Below are 18969 nucleotides of genomic sequence, written 5' to 3' on the forward strand. Positions count from 1 at the left end.
CAATCACTTGAAATTCTTTCATCCCGGGGGTAATTAGGAAGATGCTCAATAGGAAGTGCTGACTCTCTGCATTGAACAAATGTTCAGCTTAACTGCTTCATTGTAGAGCAGGCCTTTCTAGTCTCTTCCTTAAAGGTTTCAAAGGACTGTGATGCTGCAGCTGGAAGGCTGGGGTTTGAGGTGGGGGTGGGGGTTGTTTGTTTTACCTACTAAATGCAATCAAGAACTAAACTGCTGTTTTGTAGGCCTTCTACTTGCCTTTGGAGGCCCCACAGGACACAGGAAAGTGGCGGTGCTTGAATGGAATGGAGGCCATAGATCACAAGCCAGAGGTTTCACCTTCATATACACAGAGAACACGTCTATATGTGCACTTTAATGCACATTAGCTTATTTTAATGCACATTAACGTGTCACCAAAAGCGTGCTTACGCTAATGTGCATTAAAGTAGGCTGACGTGCCTTTTCCTAGTACCTCACAAAGGGGTACATATTTAATGCACATATTTAATGTGCATTAGCAAAAGCACATTAATGAACGTGTAGATGCGCCCAGAGAGAACAGCCACAATGGACCGACCTCCGCTTATGCCGAGTCCAGTCTCACACCAATTGCCATGGGTAGTTGCAGTGAGGTTTCTTGATTCCTGGATTTTCAGTACCTTGCCCATCTGTCACTCAGGATAAAGTTCACTCATGCCTGACTTAAATGGCAGTAGCCACTTTGCAAGGAAGGGTTTGTTTGCTTTCCTCCTCTAATGTCTGTTTTACTGTTTTATATTACCCTTAAACTTGTGTCCCTCTTCTTTGCTTTATTGACGATTGACAAACTGGTGATTATTTCTTGATGAAAGTCTCTTTTTCATAACAACATGGAATGTCACAAAAGTATGATTAATTCTGCCTCAGTCAATTCTCCCACTTCTCCAGAAATCATATAATTTAAGTGTAGTGCAAGAGACGGTTATCCAGATAATTATAGTCAAGTTTATCCCAGAGGCAGGAGTGAAAGCAATACATTGACTCGAGGCAGAATTAACCCTGCGTAGAATCCCATTTATTTCAACTGAAAGGAAAAAAAGGGACTGATCAGGACTCCTTCTAAAGGTGTGGTTGTTGTAAAAGAAGATCAGTGGACATTTAGGTCAGAGTCTGAGAAATGCCTGAAAAGGGGCTACATCAAAGAAGTGGATGAGGCAGAAGAAGAATGGAAGATTTAAAACGAGTCCTAAAACCCTCCTGGCCTGTATGAAGAACTCTTCTGCCTGCTCCTTTTCCCCTCTCTCGTACTCTTTCATAATCTTTCCTCTCTCCTCACATTGTCATTCTCCTGGCATTTTCCTACATCCCTTCTCTTGCTTTCTTGTTTTCTTCACCCTGTTCCCTTTCTTCTTCTTCTTTTGGGGACAGACATTGCACATCAACAGGTGGAAGCAATTAGAAACCAGTTTAAACCTGTTACAAAACAGAAGTCCAATGCACATAAACTGGTTTCAAAATGGCCAAAACCAGTTTTCAGATAGACCTGGATGAATGTAGTATCCAACTTTTACCTGAGTTAGGTAATACCAGTTGGCTTCATTTTCGGTTCAGTCTACGCAGCTTAGAGAAACCTGTGAAGATCGAATTGGTTCAGCCTCTGGCTTTGTGACTTGTGTACTTAGCCATAGTCCTCATCACCTTTTTCTGCTTGTTTCTGCTAGATCCGCATAGGCTGTATCTGTCAGGGACAGAGAGAGCATTAGCGTGGGAAAAGCCTTTTTCACAAGAACACCGATTCCTTCCCCGTAGAGGTTGGCCCAGCTCTCGTTGTACCGGTGCGCCGGAAGTGCTCTGCAGCCGCATATGAGGTGGCAGCACTTCTTAAAATGGGACTCAGTGGCACCCTGCCTCTACCAGAGGAGGAAGGAGCCATTATGACAGAAAACTTGGCTTTCCCATTCCCACTGTATGTTCATGTCAAGTGCATCGACATCATGAGGTGGAAGGCAGAGTATAATTGCTGAGCATCATTACCGTTTCAGTGTTGGCTGGGATTTTCAGGGGGGCCTGAGAGAATTACACATCCAAATCTTATTGAATTTTAATAGGATCTGCATGCCTAAAACCCTTATGGGCCTTTTGAAAACCAAGGCGATTGTTCCCATTATAATTATCATTATATTAGTATTTGCTCATTGTTCCTTTTGAGCCTTTCTCTGTTCTGAGTAATTCTCTTTTTTGTTTTATAATCACTCAGAGCCAAATCATGAAGCAGTTCTCATTTCCTACTCATTCAGCGGCAGTTTTGCCTGTGTAAGGAGTGACCAAGCAGTGAGTAATGGCTTCACAGTTTGGCCCTCAGAGACTAGCATGGGACATAACAGCCAGCGGCTGTGAGACTACACCACAAATGCACTTTCCACGGCCCTCTCTGAACACAATGAAAAGCAGCTGGTGTTTTTAACCAGAGCCTTTCCATTGGACCTTAATTTCAAACGCCATAATTGATTGTATTGGTTATTTATTACCCTTACCTTGCTGGCCCAGGCAAGTCAACAAGCTAATAAAAGGCCAGCAATGTGTTTTTCACTGTTTTTGCTGACTTCTGAGGTTTTCGGAGGTCTCTTATGCTTCACTAAGCATGTCTTGTCTTTTCTTCTCCCTGTGATCTATCACAATCATCTGCCTCTTGGTGCGAACTCCCTCACTCCATCAACCTGTCCCAAGAGATGTCCATTTTGTTGACCATGTGAATTACTTTCTTTGTCTTTTTTCATCTGAAATGTTCCTTTAGCTTCTCTCTTCTGCTGAGTAGGATTTTTTTTTTTGGACTGCCTCCTTTTGCTGTGTCATAAGCCAAGCCAGTAATGGAACGATATCCAGAAGACCCTGCCTATTGAAAGCAAACTTTGATCCCCTCTCTCAATTTTTGTGGCTCTTCAACAGCATAGAACAACGCTCTCCGCTCCCAAGAGGAGCTGTGCAAGAGGAAGAATGCTGGGCAAAAAAGGAAGCTGTTGTGAAACAAAAATAATGAGCTTGCACGTTCAGTGTCCTCAAAAACTCGTGTTTCATTTGCAAATCAAAATCATTCAGCTCTAGCAAATGAAACAAAGCCACTGGAAGACCCATACCACTGCCTCTCTGCAGTGAATCTGACTCTGGTGCCTTAGCACACAGCCACATCAGACCGCAGCTGGCTAGCATTAATCAGCATCCCTTGGCAAAAGGCTCAGCAGAAGAGCTGAGGGTAGAAAGGACTGTAGAGACTAAACCCTGTTTAGCCACTAAAAACAGGGTGGAGACCTGCTGTTGGCACAGCAGTAAAGAAATGTGCCTCTTACTCTCTGGGCTGTTATCTGCGTGGCAAATTTCAGTGTCCAGGACTCCTTTCACCAGCATTTCAACTCCATTTAAAAATGATTTTCAAAAAAACACAAGCCTGATAGGTCACATGTCCCCCTGCTGTGGCTTTCTCCAATGGATCGGTGTTGATACGCCCCAGTGAGCACCCTCACTGGATTTCCCTACATACTGTTTCACTTCTAAGCAAGCCCAAATAAAGAGCCTATTAGATCTATTAACTAATAGAAATGTAACCAGCGCTTCTGAAAAGTGCATGCCAAAAGGCTTCCCAGGCTGTGAAAGCGAAATGATGTTGTACTGAGTGGTACATCTTAATGGCTGCTAATTGCACTGCGCTCTTTTAATATACAGGGAGCTTTCAGTATCAAGATATCTATTGACCTTCACGTTCGGTGGCAGGCAGGGGAAATTATCAGGGTGCAACTTGCACTTTGAGAGCCACTTTGTACATCTTGCTGGGGGTGGAGAAGGCAAAGAAAATGTCAGCAGTGGGTTCAACATGAACTGAGGACTAAGAACATCAGGAGTCCCCACTTTATTATGGCTTCACTTTGCTTTTAGGAACCATTAACACTTCAAAGCATGTGGCTGTGAGTCTCGTGCGTGGTTCCAGGCCCCCACTCATTCCCCTTTTTTCAGCCAGAAGGACGCTGCTTCCATTTAGCACAAAGCATGATTGAATCGTGCAACTCTCAAAAACCTTTAAGCAACAGCGGGTATCAACAGTTTATCCCACTGAGATCTACAAATCCAAAGCATCCTTCACTGGTATTGCTTGACATTTCAGCAAAAGGGTGGCATTTAGGGGAGAGCAAAAGGGAGGCAGACTCTTCCTCCAGCTTGCAACAGCATAAATTCTTGGTATTTATAAAATAGTAATAATAATGACCTAATGAGAAGCAAGATATTATGGTTTCTTATGAAAATAAGTTGAACCAGAGCCTCCAAAGAAAATGCTGAGTTTCTGTTCTGGTTGGGAGAAAAGTGTTGTGCTTTTTTTATCTGCCTTTGCAGTGGTTGGGTTGCAACTACCTATCTTATAAGGCTGCGTATCTATCTTTACAGCAGCAGGACATTGTACTCTGTGGTCCTCTGGTTTTACCTGTGGTAGGTTAGGTTATGTTGTGTGTTGTGTCAGTAATGCTAAGAGGATAGACAATGGATTTGTGTAGGATGGTTTGGATAAGGATGATCCTGCCTCGGGCAGTGGGCTGGACTAGATGTGACCTCTCTAGGTCCCGTCCAGTCCCACTTCTTTATGAGTCTGTGATTCTAATCTGTCCAGTCATGTCCTCATGAGCATCGTAGAGCAGTCTCAATGTACCTTACCTCTAGTCTGGTGTGCTTATTCCAGCTCTCTCACTTCAGTTAGTACTTAGAGGGGGTATTATAATAATTAACACATTTTATATTTTGCAAGTACTTTCAACACATGTATCTAATCCTTACATGTTGCCTGTGAGATGCCGGGGTCAACACGTGGCAACCACCGCAGTTCTATTTTAGGTGATAGCTTTGTTAGCTGACAACAAAAGCTGGCTCTCTAATTAAGGCTTCCGTGCCAGCCTTACATTTCCAGTGCAGCCAAATGCAGTCTCTAGCCAAAGACCTTCAGGTTCTTTACGAATATTCATGAACCAGGCTTCACAACATCCAGCAGGAGAAGGTAAATATCAATTAGAGCTGTAATACTTGCAGCCTGGCTGGTGCAGCTGCCCAGGGCACAAAGTCATTAAGTGAACCTTTGGACTATTTGGTACATTTCTTAGGGTATAGCTGAAGTCCAAAGCAGAACAGCCATGTTAGTACAGCCCTGCTCATGGGCTAATTACATCTACCTGGAGACTGGGACACCTTGGGCAACTTTGCACAAGGCATGCAACTCTTCCTTAAAGGTACTGATCCTGAAACTATCAGAAGCCTTGAAAGTGAGGGAAGCTAGATAGTGTCTCATGCTTAACGAACATTGCTTACGGGTATCTCCATGCTATGGAATTAGTAGGCCTGAAACAGATCAGTTCCCTTCATTTCCACAGCCTCCCATAGGCTATGGACAGACGTTACACATAAACCAGTTTACATGATCGGAAATTGGTTTAAACATGCAACAGAACAGAAGTTCAGTGCACATAAACTGCTTCAAAGTGGCCAGAACTAGTTTAAGATAGACCTGCATGAATGTTGTATAAAAAAAAAAGTCTTTGGTAGATTTTCAGTGGGCACGTCTACATGTTCATTAATGTGCAGTAGCTTATTAGCATGGTTTTTGAGCAGTGTGCTACTGCGCAGTGTTATTAGGCTACTGCACAGTAAGCGTCTCATGTAGACGCACCCAGTGTGCGTTCATCCTGGTACACAGTTGTTGTTTGGTTTCTCCTACATATTTTCCATCAGGGCATTCAATGCTCTGGATGAGATATATAGCATTTCTGGAGGTGCAGGTATAAGATCCAGGAATGGGGATGGTTCTGTTGTGGGATATAGTTATTGTGGGGGGTAGAGATGTATTGACAAGTTTTACATTTCTTGTCCTGGCGAGCTGTGAACTCAAGCATGGGCGACTGGTGCCACCTTAGTCAGGAGGAGCACGTCCCAGCTCCCAGCGGCCAGTCAGAGACTGGGGACAGGGAACCCCCCCGCAGCCGATCTTGCTGACTGGTGGGGGGTGTCCCTGCGGCCGATCGTGAGATAGCTGATCACTGCAACCAATCATTGCAGCTGCTTCTGGCGCTTGCAGGGTGGGCACTGCCACTCCCACTTGCCCCCCCTGCCCATTGCCTAAGTGGCAAGCGCAGCCAGTCAGGGGGTGCACCGGTGCTCTCAGGGGGTGCACGTGCACCTCCTCCCATGTGCACCCCCTGTGCGTTGCCACTAAACTCAGGCAGTTTATTTTACATTTGTGGTTCCAGCAAGCTATGCATTTAACAATTTATGCACTTAGCAGACATGTGTAGTACTGGAGTTTGTTGCAGGGTAAGAAATAGGCAGCTAATTGAGACCGGCGTGCAAATTATGCTCTTACCTGGTATGAATAAAAGTAGCATGTCATTGTTTTGGCAGATCAGTGCCCGAGGTTCCCTGCAAGCTCTTCATCCTCCGCATATTTGATCTGTTTGATTTCTTCCTCTTCCCCCCACCCCAGCCCCCCACCACATATAGTATTTCTGTAGAAACCCACTGGCCTATTTAACAGGAAAAACACTTGCCAGTGTATCCTAAGAGTCATATCTGAATCAACAGCTCTATCTGCAGCTTCCCAGCTCTTTGTGGACCTGTATGTGGACCTGCATAGGAATGTTCTGCTTTTGAACAGGTCCCCGAGAGTCTCTCCTTTCTACTAGGGAATTTTTGAAGGGTTTTTCTTTCCTAATGGATTAATTAAGGCTTTGGTAACAAACCCAGTGCCTATTTATTTCATAAAGTGGGAATTCTGCTCTCACTCTATTTAGCTATATTCCGTTCTCTGTTGCTGCAAGGCAGTCTTATTCATGCTAGTGAATAATCTAATTGTGAGCAGAGCAGAAGAAAGGGGGAATTTTACAAAGTATATCTGAACATCTTATTTTAAAAGAACTGGTCACATGCCTTTTTGATCAACTTAAAAAAGATTGTTCCCCATGCAGAGATTTAAATAAACTCCGTGTTCCTCATCAGCCTGTTTGACAAACTCGAACTTAATTTTGTAAATAAAATGACAGCTTAGCCAACAAAAATGATCTGTGCTTTTCCTATTTCCTACCTTCTGTTTATGTTCTGACGTTTATGTCACTGTACAGTTTCTCAGAGGATCTATAGTATAAGATAGCAGAGTGCACCCTTAATAGGAAAATGTCATTCCAAGTATAGTGGGTATCAGATCATTTAACTGAGAAGAGCTTGAAGGTAAACTGGATAGTAATTAAATATGAAATGTTTATGTTGGAGAAGGAAGGACTGATACAGGAAGCTACACTGTTTACCTTTACGTTTTCAGAGGGCAAGTATTAATTGCATAGCATGCCTCTCTCCATACATGCGTTTCCCTTTTAAGTGCTGTTTCTCGTTCCTCAACTTCACTGCCCTTTATGTAACGTCTTGGAACAGAGTCATGTACTCGATGGCTTTGCATGATCCCAGAAACCTACAACGCACCATCCTGAAATCATGCAAGTCCAGTTGGTGTTACTCATGGTTAAATCTCAAGGATGTATTTTTGCCCTTCTTAGGAGAAAACTGGAAATGCGCGGAGGAGTGTTCAGTTGCATCTACTCGCACCCATCCACATACAACTAAAAGCATAACACTAACCAAGTGATGAGTTTGAGGCTGACCTTGGAACTCCTAAAAGTTTATTCATCTCTTTCCGAGGCAGAAATCCTATTGACTCAGTGAGAGTTTCCCTGGAGGAGGGCTGAATAAAAAATAAATAAGGAATTTGGACAATAACTTGTTCATACACTAATGCAATGCAAAGGCTCCATGTCCTGGACATAGGGAAATAACGTGCGCCACCCCCTAAGTTTGGAAGACTGTTCAATGAATTTCCATCCCTGGTTCAGGCGTATGTGGAGACATTGGAGTCAACAGAGCTGAACCAGGGCAAAAGCTGAGTGAGTGGAGGGTAGTCCCAAGAAATTGATATTTTCTTGGTAGTAGTGCAGTACCAACATGAGCTGTGACATGACCTGAAACCCCCTACGTTTCATTTTAGCAGGGAGTAGCGTACAACCTTAGGATGAGGGTCGGCAGTGTCTCCCTGTAGTTGTGAAGCTCTTCCCAGCAGAAAAAGATGACTTTTCTCATTGCTCACCACAGCCATGCACCTGTTTGGCCTAACCTGGCACCTGCAGCCGATGGAAGGGCAGATGTATGAAATCACAGAAGACACATCCAGCAGTTGGCCAGTGCCAACGGACGTCTCCTTATATCCCTCAGGGGGCACAGGGTTAGAGTTACCTGACAGGAAAGGCAAAGGACCCAGCGAAGGTATGGTTGGTGTGTGTCCATGTTGTGAGTCCTCTGTCTGCCTCTGAACTCCAGCCATCCAATCTCATGCTCCATTCCCCTCCAATACTGCCTTTCCTCCAGCACCGTAGTCTGGTGCTTTTCCAGTCTGTCACGTCTAGAACTAGTAGTCGTCAGTCATGTTCTCATGTGTTTCTAAGTGTCCTATCCTTTTAATGTGCACTAACATAGTCCGCATCTTCATCAGTGCTCAAGACGGCTCTCAAGAGGGAAGTACCTCCCTGCATTTCATTTGGGTATGGTACCCTCACCACAAAAACCCTACTTCATGTCATCTAAGGGCAGATTTCATAAGAAACCACCTTCATGTCTTGCAAGTCAAAATGACACCTTGAGGATTGGGTTGTGCTTTTCCTACAGCAAAACCAAAATGCTTGTTCTCATGTTTCTTTGGGGATATTAGTTGTCCGGGATTTGAGTACCACAAGATTTATTAAGGGCTGTAGACCCGGCAAACTTTCACTTTCTGAAGTTGGCCATCTCTTGGCAGAACTTCATTCAGCAAAGTGCAAAATCTGCCTGGGATTGACAGATTTCACCTGCAGCTGAAGTGGAAGGTACGTGAGATGCTGAGAACCATGCAGCATTGGGGTCTAACCTAGGAAACAATATACTATTCGGAGACACTTTGTTTGGAACCAGCTGGGCCAGTCGTGGAGATCCTGCAAAGTGCCGTTTTTTGTCACTGCCAAGAAAACGGGTGGAGAAACAGGGAATTCAAAGTTGAATCTGATAAAGTTACTGTTTGCTGCATCCTCTTCTCTTTAAGCAAAATTGAAATAAAATGTATTTCCATTCCAGGAAATCTATAGTTACTGCCTGGTTTTGGTGAATATTAGTTGTGAGGTGGTGAATAAGAGACTTAAAGAATCTGGGCCTGATTCAAAAAAAATTGAAACTGGTAGAAGTCTCTCTACTGATTTCAACAGGCTTTGGGTCATGTCCTGTGTTAGCCCTGTGGTTTATATGAATTGCACCATTTTTGCTTGAAGGGGTTATCTGTCTTTATTAAGGTGAATGCAGCTGTAATTACATACTTCTTAAAAAAACAACATTGTTAGTACTGATTGGTGAGTGTCAGATGAAATTATTGCAGTGTAAAATTAATTAATCCAAAATGGTGCCAGGCTGGCTACGTAGTGCAGAAAACTACAGACCTCCCCTCTAGCTGTATTCGAAAAGGCCTCTTGATCAAACCTGTTTTTTTCCTTTTGTCCCCTGCTTAAATTACTGTGTGTGTAATTGGCTAAATATTGCATTTGATCCCCACCTTCCCTCTTAGAAGTCAAAATGAAAAGAAGAAATAATTTATCTAGAAGTCAGGGGACCCAATCAAAGGTGTCCACTCAATTTTCACTCGGTCTTCCTCAGCCAAATTCCCACTGAATCAATAGGAGTTTTGTCTGAATAGAAGTGCAGGATGTGTCTCTGAGTATATGCATAAAAGAATACACATGTGCATACACATCAGCTTTCCTGTGGAGCTCTCTGCACGGGGGAACTCTGCTCAGTGGGGATTTTGTGCACTGCAGCAGGCTGCTAGAAACCTCAGAGTGGTCTTTCTGTAAGTCTTAGGGAACTTGCAGACTAGATGGAGCATGACCTGAGCCCAATGATACAGTAAGAGTAAAAACAGATATGAGGTTTCTCCTGAGACAGAGCCTCTTATCTTGGGATCCTGCAGAGTACCAGCCCATTGTCTCACTTTAAGTACCCGTGAAATGTCTGAGATAACCCTTTTCCCTGGGACAGCTGAGGTTAGTTTGAGTTACTTGCCATTCAAAGCTGTGTATGTAAATCACCTGTTTTGATGAGGAAACACCATGTACCTGGAAGGCAGTTTTCCTTAAATGCCTGGGGAATAACCACTCTTCTGGCATGGTTTAGTACCTGCCAAGGTGTTGGGGCTTAAAGCCCACTTTATGGAAATGGGTTGCTCCTCCCTAGCTTGCTCCTGCAGCCCTATGGCTCAGGGCAGATGAAAATTGGGGGCATCCTAACCCCAAGCCTCCAGGCATGGGCCTTCATGAAGGATGCCCGGCAAAGGATTTGGAAACATCTGAAGCCCCAGATGGAGGTGGAGGATGTTTGTTGGTTGTAAGGCTACTTAAGGTTCTGGACTGACTTATGGATTTGGACTTGATTTTGGCTGATTTGGCTTGAAACATGAAACATTTCTTTAAAAAAAACCAAAACTTTTGTTGGAGTCAAACCCAAGACAATCAGACCCAGAATAAACCCTAAATGACAGCACTGGGGTCTTTCCTTTCCCAGGTGACTGCACCCATCCTTGACTTGCTGCTGCCTCAAAAGGTTGGTGATAGGGCAGCTAGTCTGGGCCAGCAATGTTGCAGAGCAGCAATTGTAAATAAGAATTGATGTAAATGGAATAACGAAAAAATGGTTTAAAATGTCCTTGAACAGACGACCTGTCCCATGATGAAATTGGCTGTTTAGAGCGAGGGTTTCCTCCTTGCTGAACTGAATGCAGCATTATCAGCTCAGGTCAATCTCCAGCCATTCGTTGCTAAGTTTCAACCATGATTCCAGTCTCAAAAAAAAAAAAATTAAACACGTGCCTGGCCCGACCCCCATTCAGCAAAAAACACTTCAGCGCTCCCTCAGATTTAAGTTTAAGCAGGTGATCAATTATTATTGCAGTTGGTAAGATATAAGCAAGCATGTGCGGACGTGATATAATGAGTCAGGGTGCCTTGTTGCATCCAAATTATAACCACATTCAGTTGATCCCCAGAATGAAACCATTCATTCTGATAACCAAATAAATTAAGACGAGTCGCTGAAGGGAACTGAAGTGTTCTGCGTGCAGGCGAACAGACTGAAAGAGCTGAGAAATTTGACAGCGCCATTAGGAATTCAGAGCGGGAGGTCATTTTGCTTCAGGTTAGTTAGTTAAGGATTCTGATCTGGCCTCTGCTGAAATTACATCCTTGTTGGAGTTTATTTCTGAAATATCTGGTGCTTAGGACTTGATCCAGTCATAGCTGAAGCCAAATGACAAAACTCCTATTGACTTCAGTGGCCAAATTCACGTCACTGTACAGAATGTTGCTTTGAACCTTTGCGTTAAGATAAGTCTTGATAGTTTAGAGACATGGTAATAACCATTCTGAGTCATTCCAGAAGAAGAACACATAAAACATTTTCACATATATAACTGGCCAAGAAGAAAAGCGTATTTTAAATCTACATGTGCAGACGCATTTAGTTCTGCAAGATGGTCATTTTTTGCTTCAGACTTAGACCGACATTTTTTTCCTGTTTGCCTACTTGAGCCAAGCACTGCTCAGTGTATTACAAGGAATTCATCTTATGCTCATTTTCTTCCAGTTATCTACTGCATAGCAGCACTTAGCATTTTAAACTCTCACCCCGCCTAATTTGTTCAGATGTAAGATCTTCATTAATGAACAGCCAGAGAGCAAACCATGTGCTTTGCTTTTCTATTTTAATTTCTCTGCATATATAAAACACAACAGTAAGAATCCCTGAAATGTATCTTTGAGGTGGACTAAAATATAAAAAGCCTTTTCATCTCTCTGTAGCACTTTGTTACACCCTTTGCATCTCATAGCAATGAAATTGAAAGCTGTGCCCATGGACCTTAGTAGCTGTGTGTTTTAACACAGGCAGTATCCTAAAAATTAGTATTAGGATTAATGAAAAAGGCAATCATCCAATTTACAAAATAAAATCCTTGAAATTAAGCAAATCTGATCTCCACCACACTATTCTTCACTGTTGCCTGTGTCACAAATGGCTCAGTGATTATTTCCTGTTTACCTCTGATTTGCCTTTTTTAATAGAAACCTTTATTCTGAAAAACAGATAGAAATGGTTTCTAAATGGTTTCCCTTATTTCTTTGAATGTAAGGAAATGGAGTAATATTATGGTCGGATAACAATAACGGAGCCTGGTTTCTGTGAATCCCTTTTTTAAATTTGTGTTTGTTTGCTTAGTCAGACTTTTATGCATAAGCTTCATGAGATGCAGTATTTAAGAGACTAATAATGAGGCATGTGTATTCCACCAAGCCTTTCAACGTACGCGTAATTTTTAAGTCCAAATGGGACAGCTCCTACTTAAAGTTAAGCATGTACTCAAGTGCTTTGCTGGAATAAAAAATTAAATAGCAGCTTTCCCCATCATATAAAGATAAAACTGTCCCAGGGCACTTCTTCTTGTTAACATCCATTTTAACTTTTTAATATATATTTTAAAGTGACATCTAGCAGTGTGAACCTGATGTGTCTCTGCTGGGAACTTTACACTGGAATGATAACATATGGAGAAGTTTAACATGTACATGAAATATTATTCTCCAAAACAGTAAAATATTTTATTATATGACAAGAGGGTTGCCCTACCCAACATCATTCCAGGATTAAATGTAAAGTGTTAGAGTATTTGACAAGAATTCTTAATGTCTGGAAAAGACATTTTAATTTCTTATTCCCTAAATGCATTTTTTATATATATATAAAAAATCCCACAACTGTAATTTGTTACAAAAGACTTTATAGTCCTGAAAGTTTCTTTGTCATTTTGTTAGAATTGTTTCATCTGCAAAACATACGGTAGCAAGCCTCAATGGCAAAGAGATGACAGACCAAGTAATCTGGATTTCCAAGGGGAATAAATGCAGCCTTTGATGGTCCTCTTGGCCTCTGATTTTTTTTCCTATTCAAGATGAAATCTGGCAGGTGATACAAGACTAGCATGTGCTTTTCAAATCCAAGCATGTTCATAATCACAAAATTAAGGCTATCTGCTAAGCAAGCGCAGTTTTCATCTTCCTCTCCTTTCCCGTTACTCCTTTATTTTCTAGTGCATCAGGTAAGGGAGCATGATCCAGTGACTGAACAGAAGTCTTAGATTGGTGTTCTGGGGTCGTATTTGCTCCTCTGCCCCGATTCACTATGTTTTCCTTAGATCTGTGTATTATATACTGGGAATTTAAGTGTAAGACTGTCCAGCCTGAGCGGCCTACAGCTTCCTTTCCTTATGGAATTAAGGTAATTGATTTGTCCTCCATAGTACTTCAATTTATAAAGATTAGTTCATTTAATTCATTTGGAGTTGTGGGTGGTTTCCACCTGTAGGTATCAGCCCACAGGTGCTCAAAGGTAAGCTCTAGAAATGAGGTACCCAGCACTTTTAAAAACCGGTGCCTCCATTTCCCTATCTGCTTAATGCAGCAAAAATCATGACCCCCTTCACCAGGCCGCTTGATTATCTTGGCAGCCCTTACAGAAGTACAGAATGTTATTTTCCATATCTTTCCTTTATATAACTCTCCTTCCTTCTGTCTTGGTGAGTGTCACCATCCTACGTGTCCACATTACTGTCAGCCCTTAACTTAGCAGCGAGTTGCATCTCTAATTTCTCCCACCACAATTAAGCATCATTAGGCATTATAGATGTCTCTGCATCCTCATCTCACTTCATGGAAACTCATAAATCCCTCACTTCTCAATAATGTATTAATGACTTTTCCTCATAAATGACTGTAAATAACATGACTGTTATGTAAAGTGATTTAAATAGATACATTTTGAACATCAGATTGTATTTACCCAAGCTCTGTTATGTTATCAACAGAGGGCAGTGTGAGAATCCATTTTTCAGCAGAAAGAATGAATTTAGCTGGGCATAACCGTATCAGATATAAGGATTTGAGGCATAATGTCTTCTGAAGACCACCCATTGATTATTTGTCAAGGCAAATGTCAGAGATACCAGCTTGATCAGATTACATGTAGGGTCCTAGGCTAATCCAAGGTTTTCTTTTGTTCCTGTATCTTGGCAGGAAAGCCCAGTAGTTTCTTTCCAGACGACAGTTTTATAGACTCCGGAGAAATTGATGTTGGCAGACGAGCCACACAGAAGATTCCTCCTGGTATCTTTTGGAGATCTCAGGTGTTCATTGATCACCCAGTACATCTGAAGTTCAATGTGTCACTGGGAAAGGCTGCTCTGGTTGGCATCTATGGCAGAAAGGGCCTTCCTCCTTCACATACTCAGGTAACAGGTGCTCGTTTCAGTGAACCAATTGCTATCTGGTTGTTTTTCTTGGTTACGCTCGGATGATTATTTGTCTTTGAGTTGCACAAAAGGTGTTCTTGTTCCTTTATTTTACCATTTAGTAAACTTACAGATAACGCGAACGTTGTTAGACTTAAACCGTCCAAGCTGGCATGTTTACAGTCCTCACGGAGGTTAGCATGTTTTGCTAAAATACATAAAGAAATAAGGATTAAAAAAAAAAAGTAGGAAAGTAACATTACTGAAATTTCTACACTAACAGCAGTCAGGAGATTAAAAACAACTGTCACCGTATTAGCAGCATTTAGATCATACACATTAAGAAATTAAAATTAATATCGGTGCAGTGAAAAAATTTACATTTTATATGAGCTGAGCCAAATCTCGGTCCCATCAAAACCAGTGGCTGAATCAACAAATCATAATTTAGCTTTACATGTACTATGGCTGTCCTTGTCACTGATGTGAGAACCTTAGTTTTTTTTCTTTAAAGAGGAAAGTTTTCAGATTTTATTATTTAAAATGGTAGCTATAATGTGTTGGAAGTAACCAGAGGATCCTGGCCCTGATACTCTTTCAGCCAAGGTATAAGAGGAGCTGTGAGAGAAATTAGGGAAAGAGCAGATGAAGAAAAGAGACCAGGAGAAGTAGATTGAGTAATGTGTAAAGAGGTCCTGGAAGTTTCTGAAACAAAACAGGGCCAGCCATGTCTCAGTAGAATGGATCAGAGCACATCATGAGCCACCAGGGAAAACCTCATGTATAAGGTCCCATAAAAGTGGGTTTCTTCCATTTAATGCAGTGCTCCTCATGCTTTCACAATACAGAAGAATGCAGGGAGTGTGATCTTCTAGGAGCCAGAAATGCACAGCGAGCATCTGTCTTGTTTTACATTTCAGTTTGACTTTGTGGAGCTCCTTGATGGGCGACGTCTGCTTACCCAGGAGGCGAGGAGCTTGGAAGGACCTCAGCGGCAACACAGAGGCTTTGTGCCCATGTCCAGCCATGAGACAGGATTTATCCAGTATTTGGATTCAGGAATATGGCACCTGGCCTTCTACAATGACGGGAAAGAGTCTGAGGTGGTTTCTTTCCTTACGACTGCCATTGGTAAGGACTTATGACATTACTGTGTATAATCTGTCTACCTTGGGCCATGTTCTAGCACCTTAGTCTCATTGCGCGGCATCCAACACCACATAGAGTCCTATTAACTTCCATGAAATCATTCTTGGGTTGGCAGTGGCCAGTCAACCAAGGTCTATCTTGCCTTGGGTAAAATCTGCTTGTGGCATAATTGCTGGATAATGTTAGGGCTTTCCCTGACCTCACTGCACATAGCAACAAGGGATTTTTCTTACAGCATATCAATACCACCCTCCACAAACTGGCCCAGGTTTTGCTTCTTTGGTCTATGCTCAGAACTAATGTCTGACTCAGTGGGTGCATCTATGCGAGATGCTGTGTTGCCCACTCAGTGGGTGCATCGATGTGAGATAGCAACGAGCTACGGTGATGTGTCTTGTCACTGGTGACTTATCATCCACGGGCATGAACCGTGAAGCCAATGCTACTGCGCAGTAGCTCGTTGCTACTGTGCAGTAGGATCAGAAATAACCCTTGCACTGTCAGGACTGCACAATAACGGCAGTGACTGCACAGTCATTTAGTACTTGCTGCGCAGTCAGGGCACTTGTAGACACGCCCAATAATGTTAAATTGACTGACCCCCATTTATCCCCCCCAAAATCCATTTGGTTGTGATTTGAAGAGTCTTCCCTAGAACTAGCACTTCCTTTTTTTTCTATCCACAATGATTGTTTAATGGATTTTTGTTCCTATCCTGCAAAAAACAATCTCTTTCCAGTGCTACTATTAATCCCTCTCCCCAAAGAAGCATTGACGTTGAGTCTCAGCTGTCTGCAGCAGTTACCTGAAAACTATGGGCTGTAACTTGTCTTGGCAAGTTAATTAAAAGTTTAGGTCTTATTAAAGCAGAGTCATTAAAGTTCCAGCATACAGCTTTTACCTCTAAAGTTTATTTAATATGCAAGTTGAAATGCTACCATAATAGTCTGTGTTAAAATTAAAACCAAAAACTTAAACAGCCCTTAGCTGTCAGAAGCCCATGTGTTCAAGGCTGTTCACAGTTAAGTAACACCAGAAATAATTGCACTTGAATCTGATAAATGGAAGGCTTACTCTGTGGAATGCAGATTTATTTTTCACTTGGTTTGCTTCAGCAAAAATGCAATCAAACCAAATGTTACCTTTCCACGGCACCTTCCATCCAGAGGAATCACATGTGCTTATGTACAGTGGGCTCCACTTAAAAAAAAATTCTGTTCCAGAAGATCTGACCAGTTTGGGAGAGATTTCCCTGCAGATAGAGTTGATAATAGCTCTCCCAGTGGAGGATGTTTTTTATAGAGCATTCACTCCATTATCCAAACCGAGTGCACAGTACGGGCTAGGTCCAGGTTTTCTTCCTTGCATCTTTATCCTCGCATTGAAAACAAGCAGGACATATTCCTAGCACACCCTTGGACATTGAGCAAGGGGGCTGGGTAAGACCTTCAACTTCCCATAACACTAACACAGTCTGGTCTCCAGTGTTTAAGCTGACACCTGCTTACATTTGGGTTGATCACAGCACGTGACGCCAGCAGTGAGACTGGTTTAGACCAGCGTGGCCCGAGTTGCTCACCCTGGGAGCCACATCCGATCCTCCACTGAAGTTCAAGAGCGGGATGGGGGAAGTGCTGAGCAACCCAGAATGGAGGTGACCTCCCCGCAAGTCATTTCAGCTTTCTCCACAAGAAGCGCACCCTGGGATAAGCAATGAGGCTGCAGCCCTGGCAGCCCGGTGCCTGAGCCGGCAGTCCCGGAGGGAGAGAAGGAGGGAGGAGGATGGGCTCAGGGCACACTCCCTGCAGGGAAAGTCGAGCAGCAGAAGGTGCCAGGCTCCTCTGCCTCCCCTCCGCCCCCAGCCACCTTGGAGAGAAGTGGGCAAGGCTTTGGCCAATTTCCAGAGAGCCGAAAGTACCGTGCCAGCGAGCTATGGTTTGGCCACCACTGGTTTAAACTATTTGTAACATGCTACCTGGTTCCCCCAATCATGTTATTCTGACTTTTTGCTGACTCAGAGGCTCAAGACCCTCTTTGCACACCCAGCTTAGCTCTTCATCCCCCATCCATGGTAGGTAGTAATAAGACGGTAACACCATGCATATAGGAATCATTTCAGCCACCTGTGGCCACATAACACAAAAATGCCGTGTGCAGTTTAAGCTACAAGTGACCCATTTTAGAACAGGGAGACTATGTCCCAGTTAAGATGAGAGTCTGATTTTTAGATAAAGACGACATGACTACCTGACTGGCATTTGTGCAGAATACTCCAGCAAACAGCCCTACCCTTATAAAGAACTGCTGAAAAATGGACTGAGTGTAAATGGTCAGCAGTTTTCTTCAACTAGATCTTTTGTTCTGGCTTTTACAAAGATCTGCAGGGAGGTTTCTCTGAAACACAGATGAAAGCAGAGCCTCAAAGCCTTTCTGGTGTATTCATGAGGTCTGACAAGACATGATTGCTGTATTTTAAGTCCGTAAATACCGTAGTAATTTGTGGTGTAATTTCAGTTGACATGGTCGTAAAGCGGATATAGCAACCTGACATAAGCCAAGTTTATAAATCGGGATAAATTGAAATGCTATGCAAATGTATTCAGTTATGTATAGGGAGGGTTAGAGATCTGTGCGTGTGTATAGGAGAAATTCTGCATGGTGTGGAGCTGTCCCGGGTCAGCTTTCATTCAGTTTTATTTTTGTGGCAGGGATACATGAAAACATCTCTCCTTGTTCTTATAGAAGTCTAATGAAAGACTAAATGCAGTGAAAGTGCTTTTGAAACGTTCAAGAATGACCAAGAAAGACAAAGGGCCTAAGTGCCAGGACATTTATGTAGGAACTAAGCACTAACACTGATTCACTTCTAGCTTATACAAGACATGTCATCTCCCTGCATATCTACTATATAGAATTAGGATTATACTTATCCACCTGGCACACAGAGGGACTGTGAGGATGAGCTGAGTGATGATGAAAAGCAGTGTATCAATGCTAATTTTTCATAAAAATAGAGAACAGTTAATAGGATGCACAGATGGTAAGATTCTGCAATCGCTGCATGGGCCTGAGTAAGGTCTGCAGCATTTCTTCCAGGGGCAAGAATTTGGGAGGGAAAGAAGCAGAGCAATGCCTATCCCTTTACTTTCATATCAGTAACATCAGTAAGTGCAGGTCATGGGCTGTGTGTTACAACACTGACTGTAATTATCGTGCAGTACTTGTCTGGACTGATCATCACCTCCGTGATTCTTCTGGAAACTGGACCAAAAATAGAAGCAATTTGTCTTTCCAGTTTGATACTGTGTTTGAGTTCATAAATCCCTGAGGCTCTCCCTAATAGTGTTCTGGAATCCTGCACAGCTTTGAAAGAAATCCACGTGCTCAGTAATACTCTCGTTTACACTGATAACATATTAACC

The 18969-nt window shown here is 42.7% G+C and overlaps 1 protein-coding gene across 5 annotated transcripts in view; it reads left to right on the forward strand.

Moving 5' to 3' along the window:
• TENM4 (teneurin transmembrane protein 4) overlaps positions 1-18969 on the forward strand; it is a 760950-nt gene that overhangs the window by 548983 nt on the left and 192998 nt on the right. For 4 of the 5 annotated variants that reach the window (XM_019530413.1, XM_019530415.1, XM_019530417.1 and 1 more), the window contains 3 exons: positions 8143-8313; positions 14184-14398; positions 15319-15529. In XM_019530413.1, the coding sequence (XP_019385958.1) occupies positions 8143-8313; positions 14184-14398; positions 15319-15529 (597 nt within the window). The remainder of the gene's footprint in view (positions 1-8142; positions 8314-14183; positions 14399-15318; positions 15530-18969) is intronic. The other variant, XM_019530416.1, reaches the window with a different exon arrangement.

This window comes from Crocodylus porosus, unplaced genomic scaffold, assembly GCF_001723895.1.
Source record: "Crocodylus porosus isolate Cpor-Errol unplaced genomic scaffold, CroPor_comp1, whole genome shotgun sequence".
NCBI lineage: Eukaryota > Metazoa > Chordata > Crocodylia > Crocodylidae > Crocodylus > Crocodylus porosus.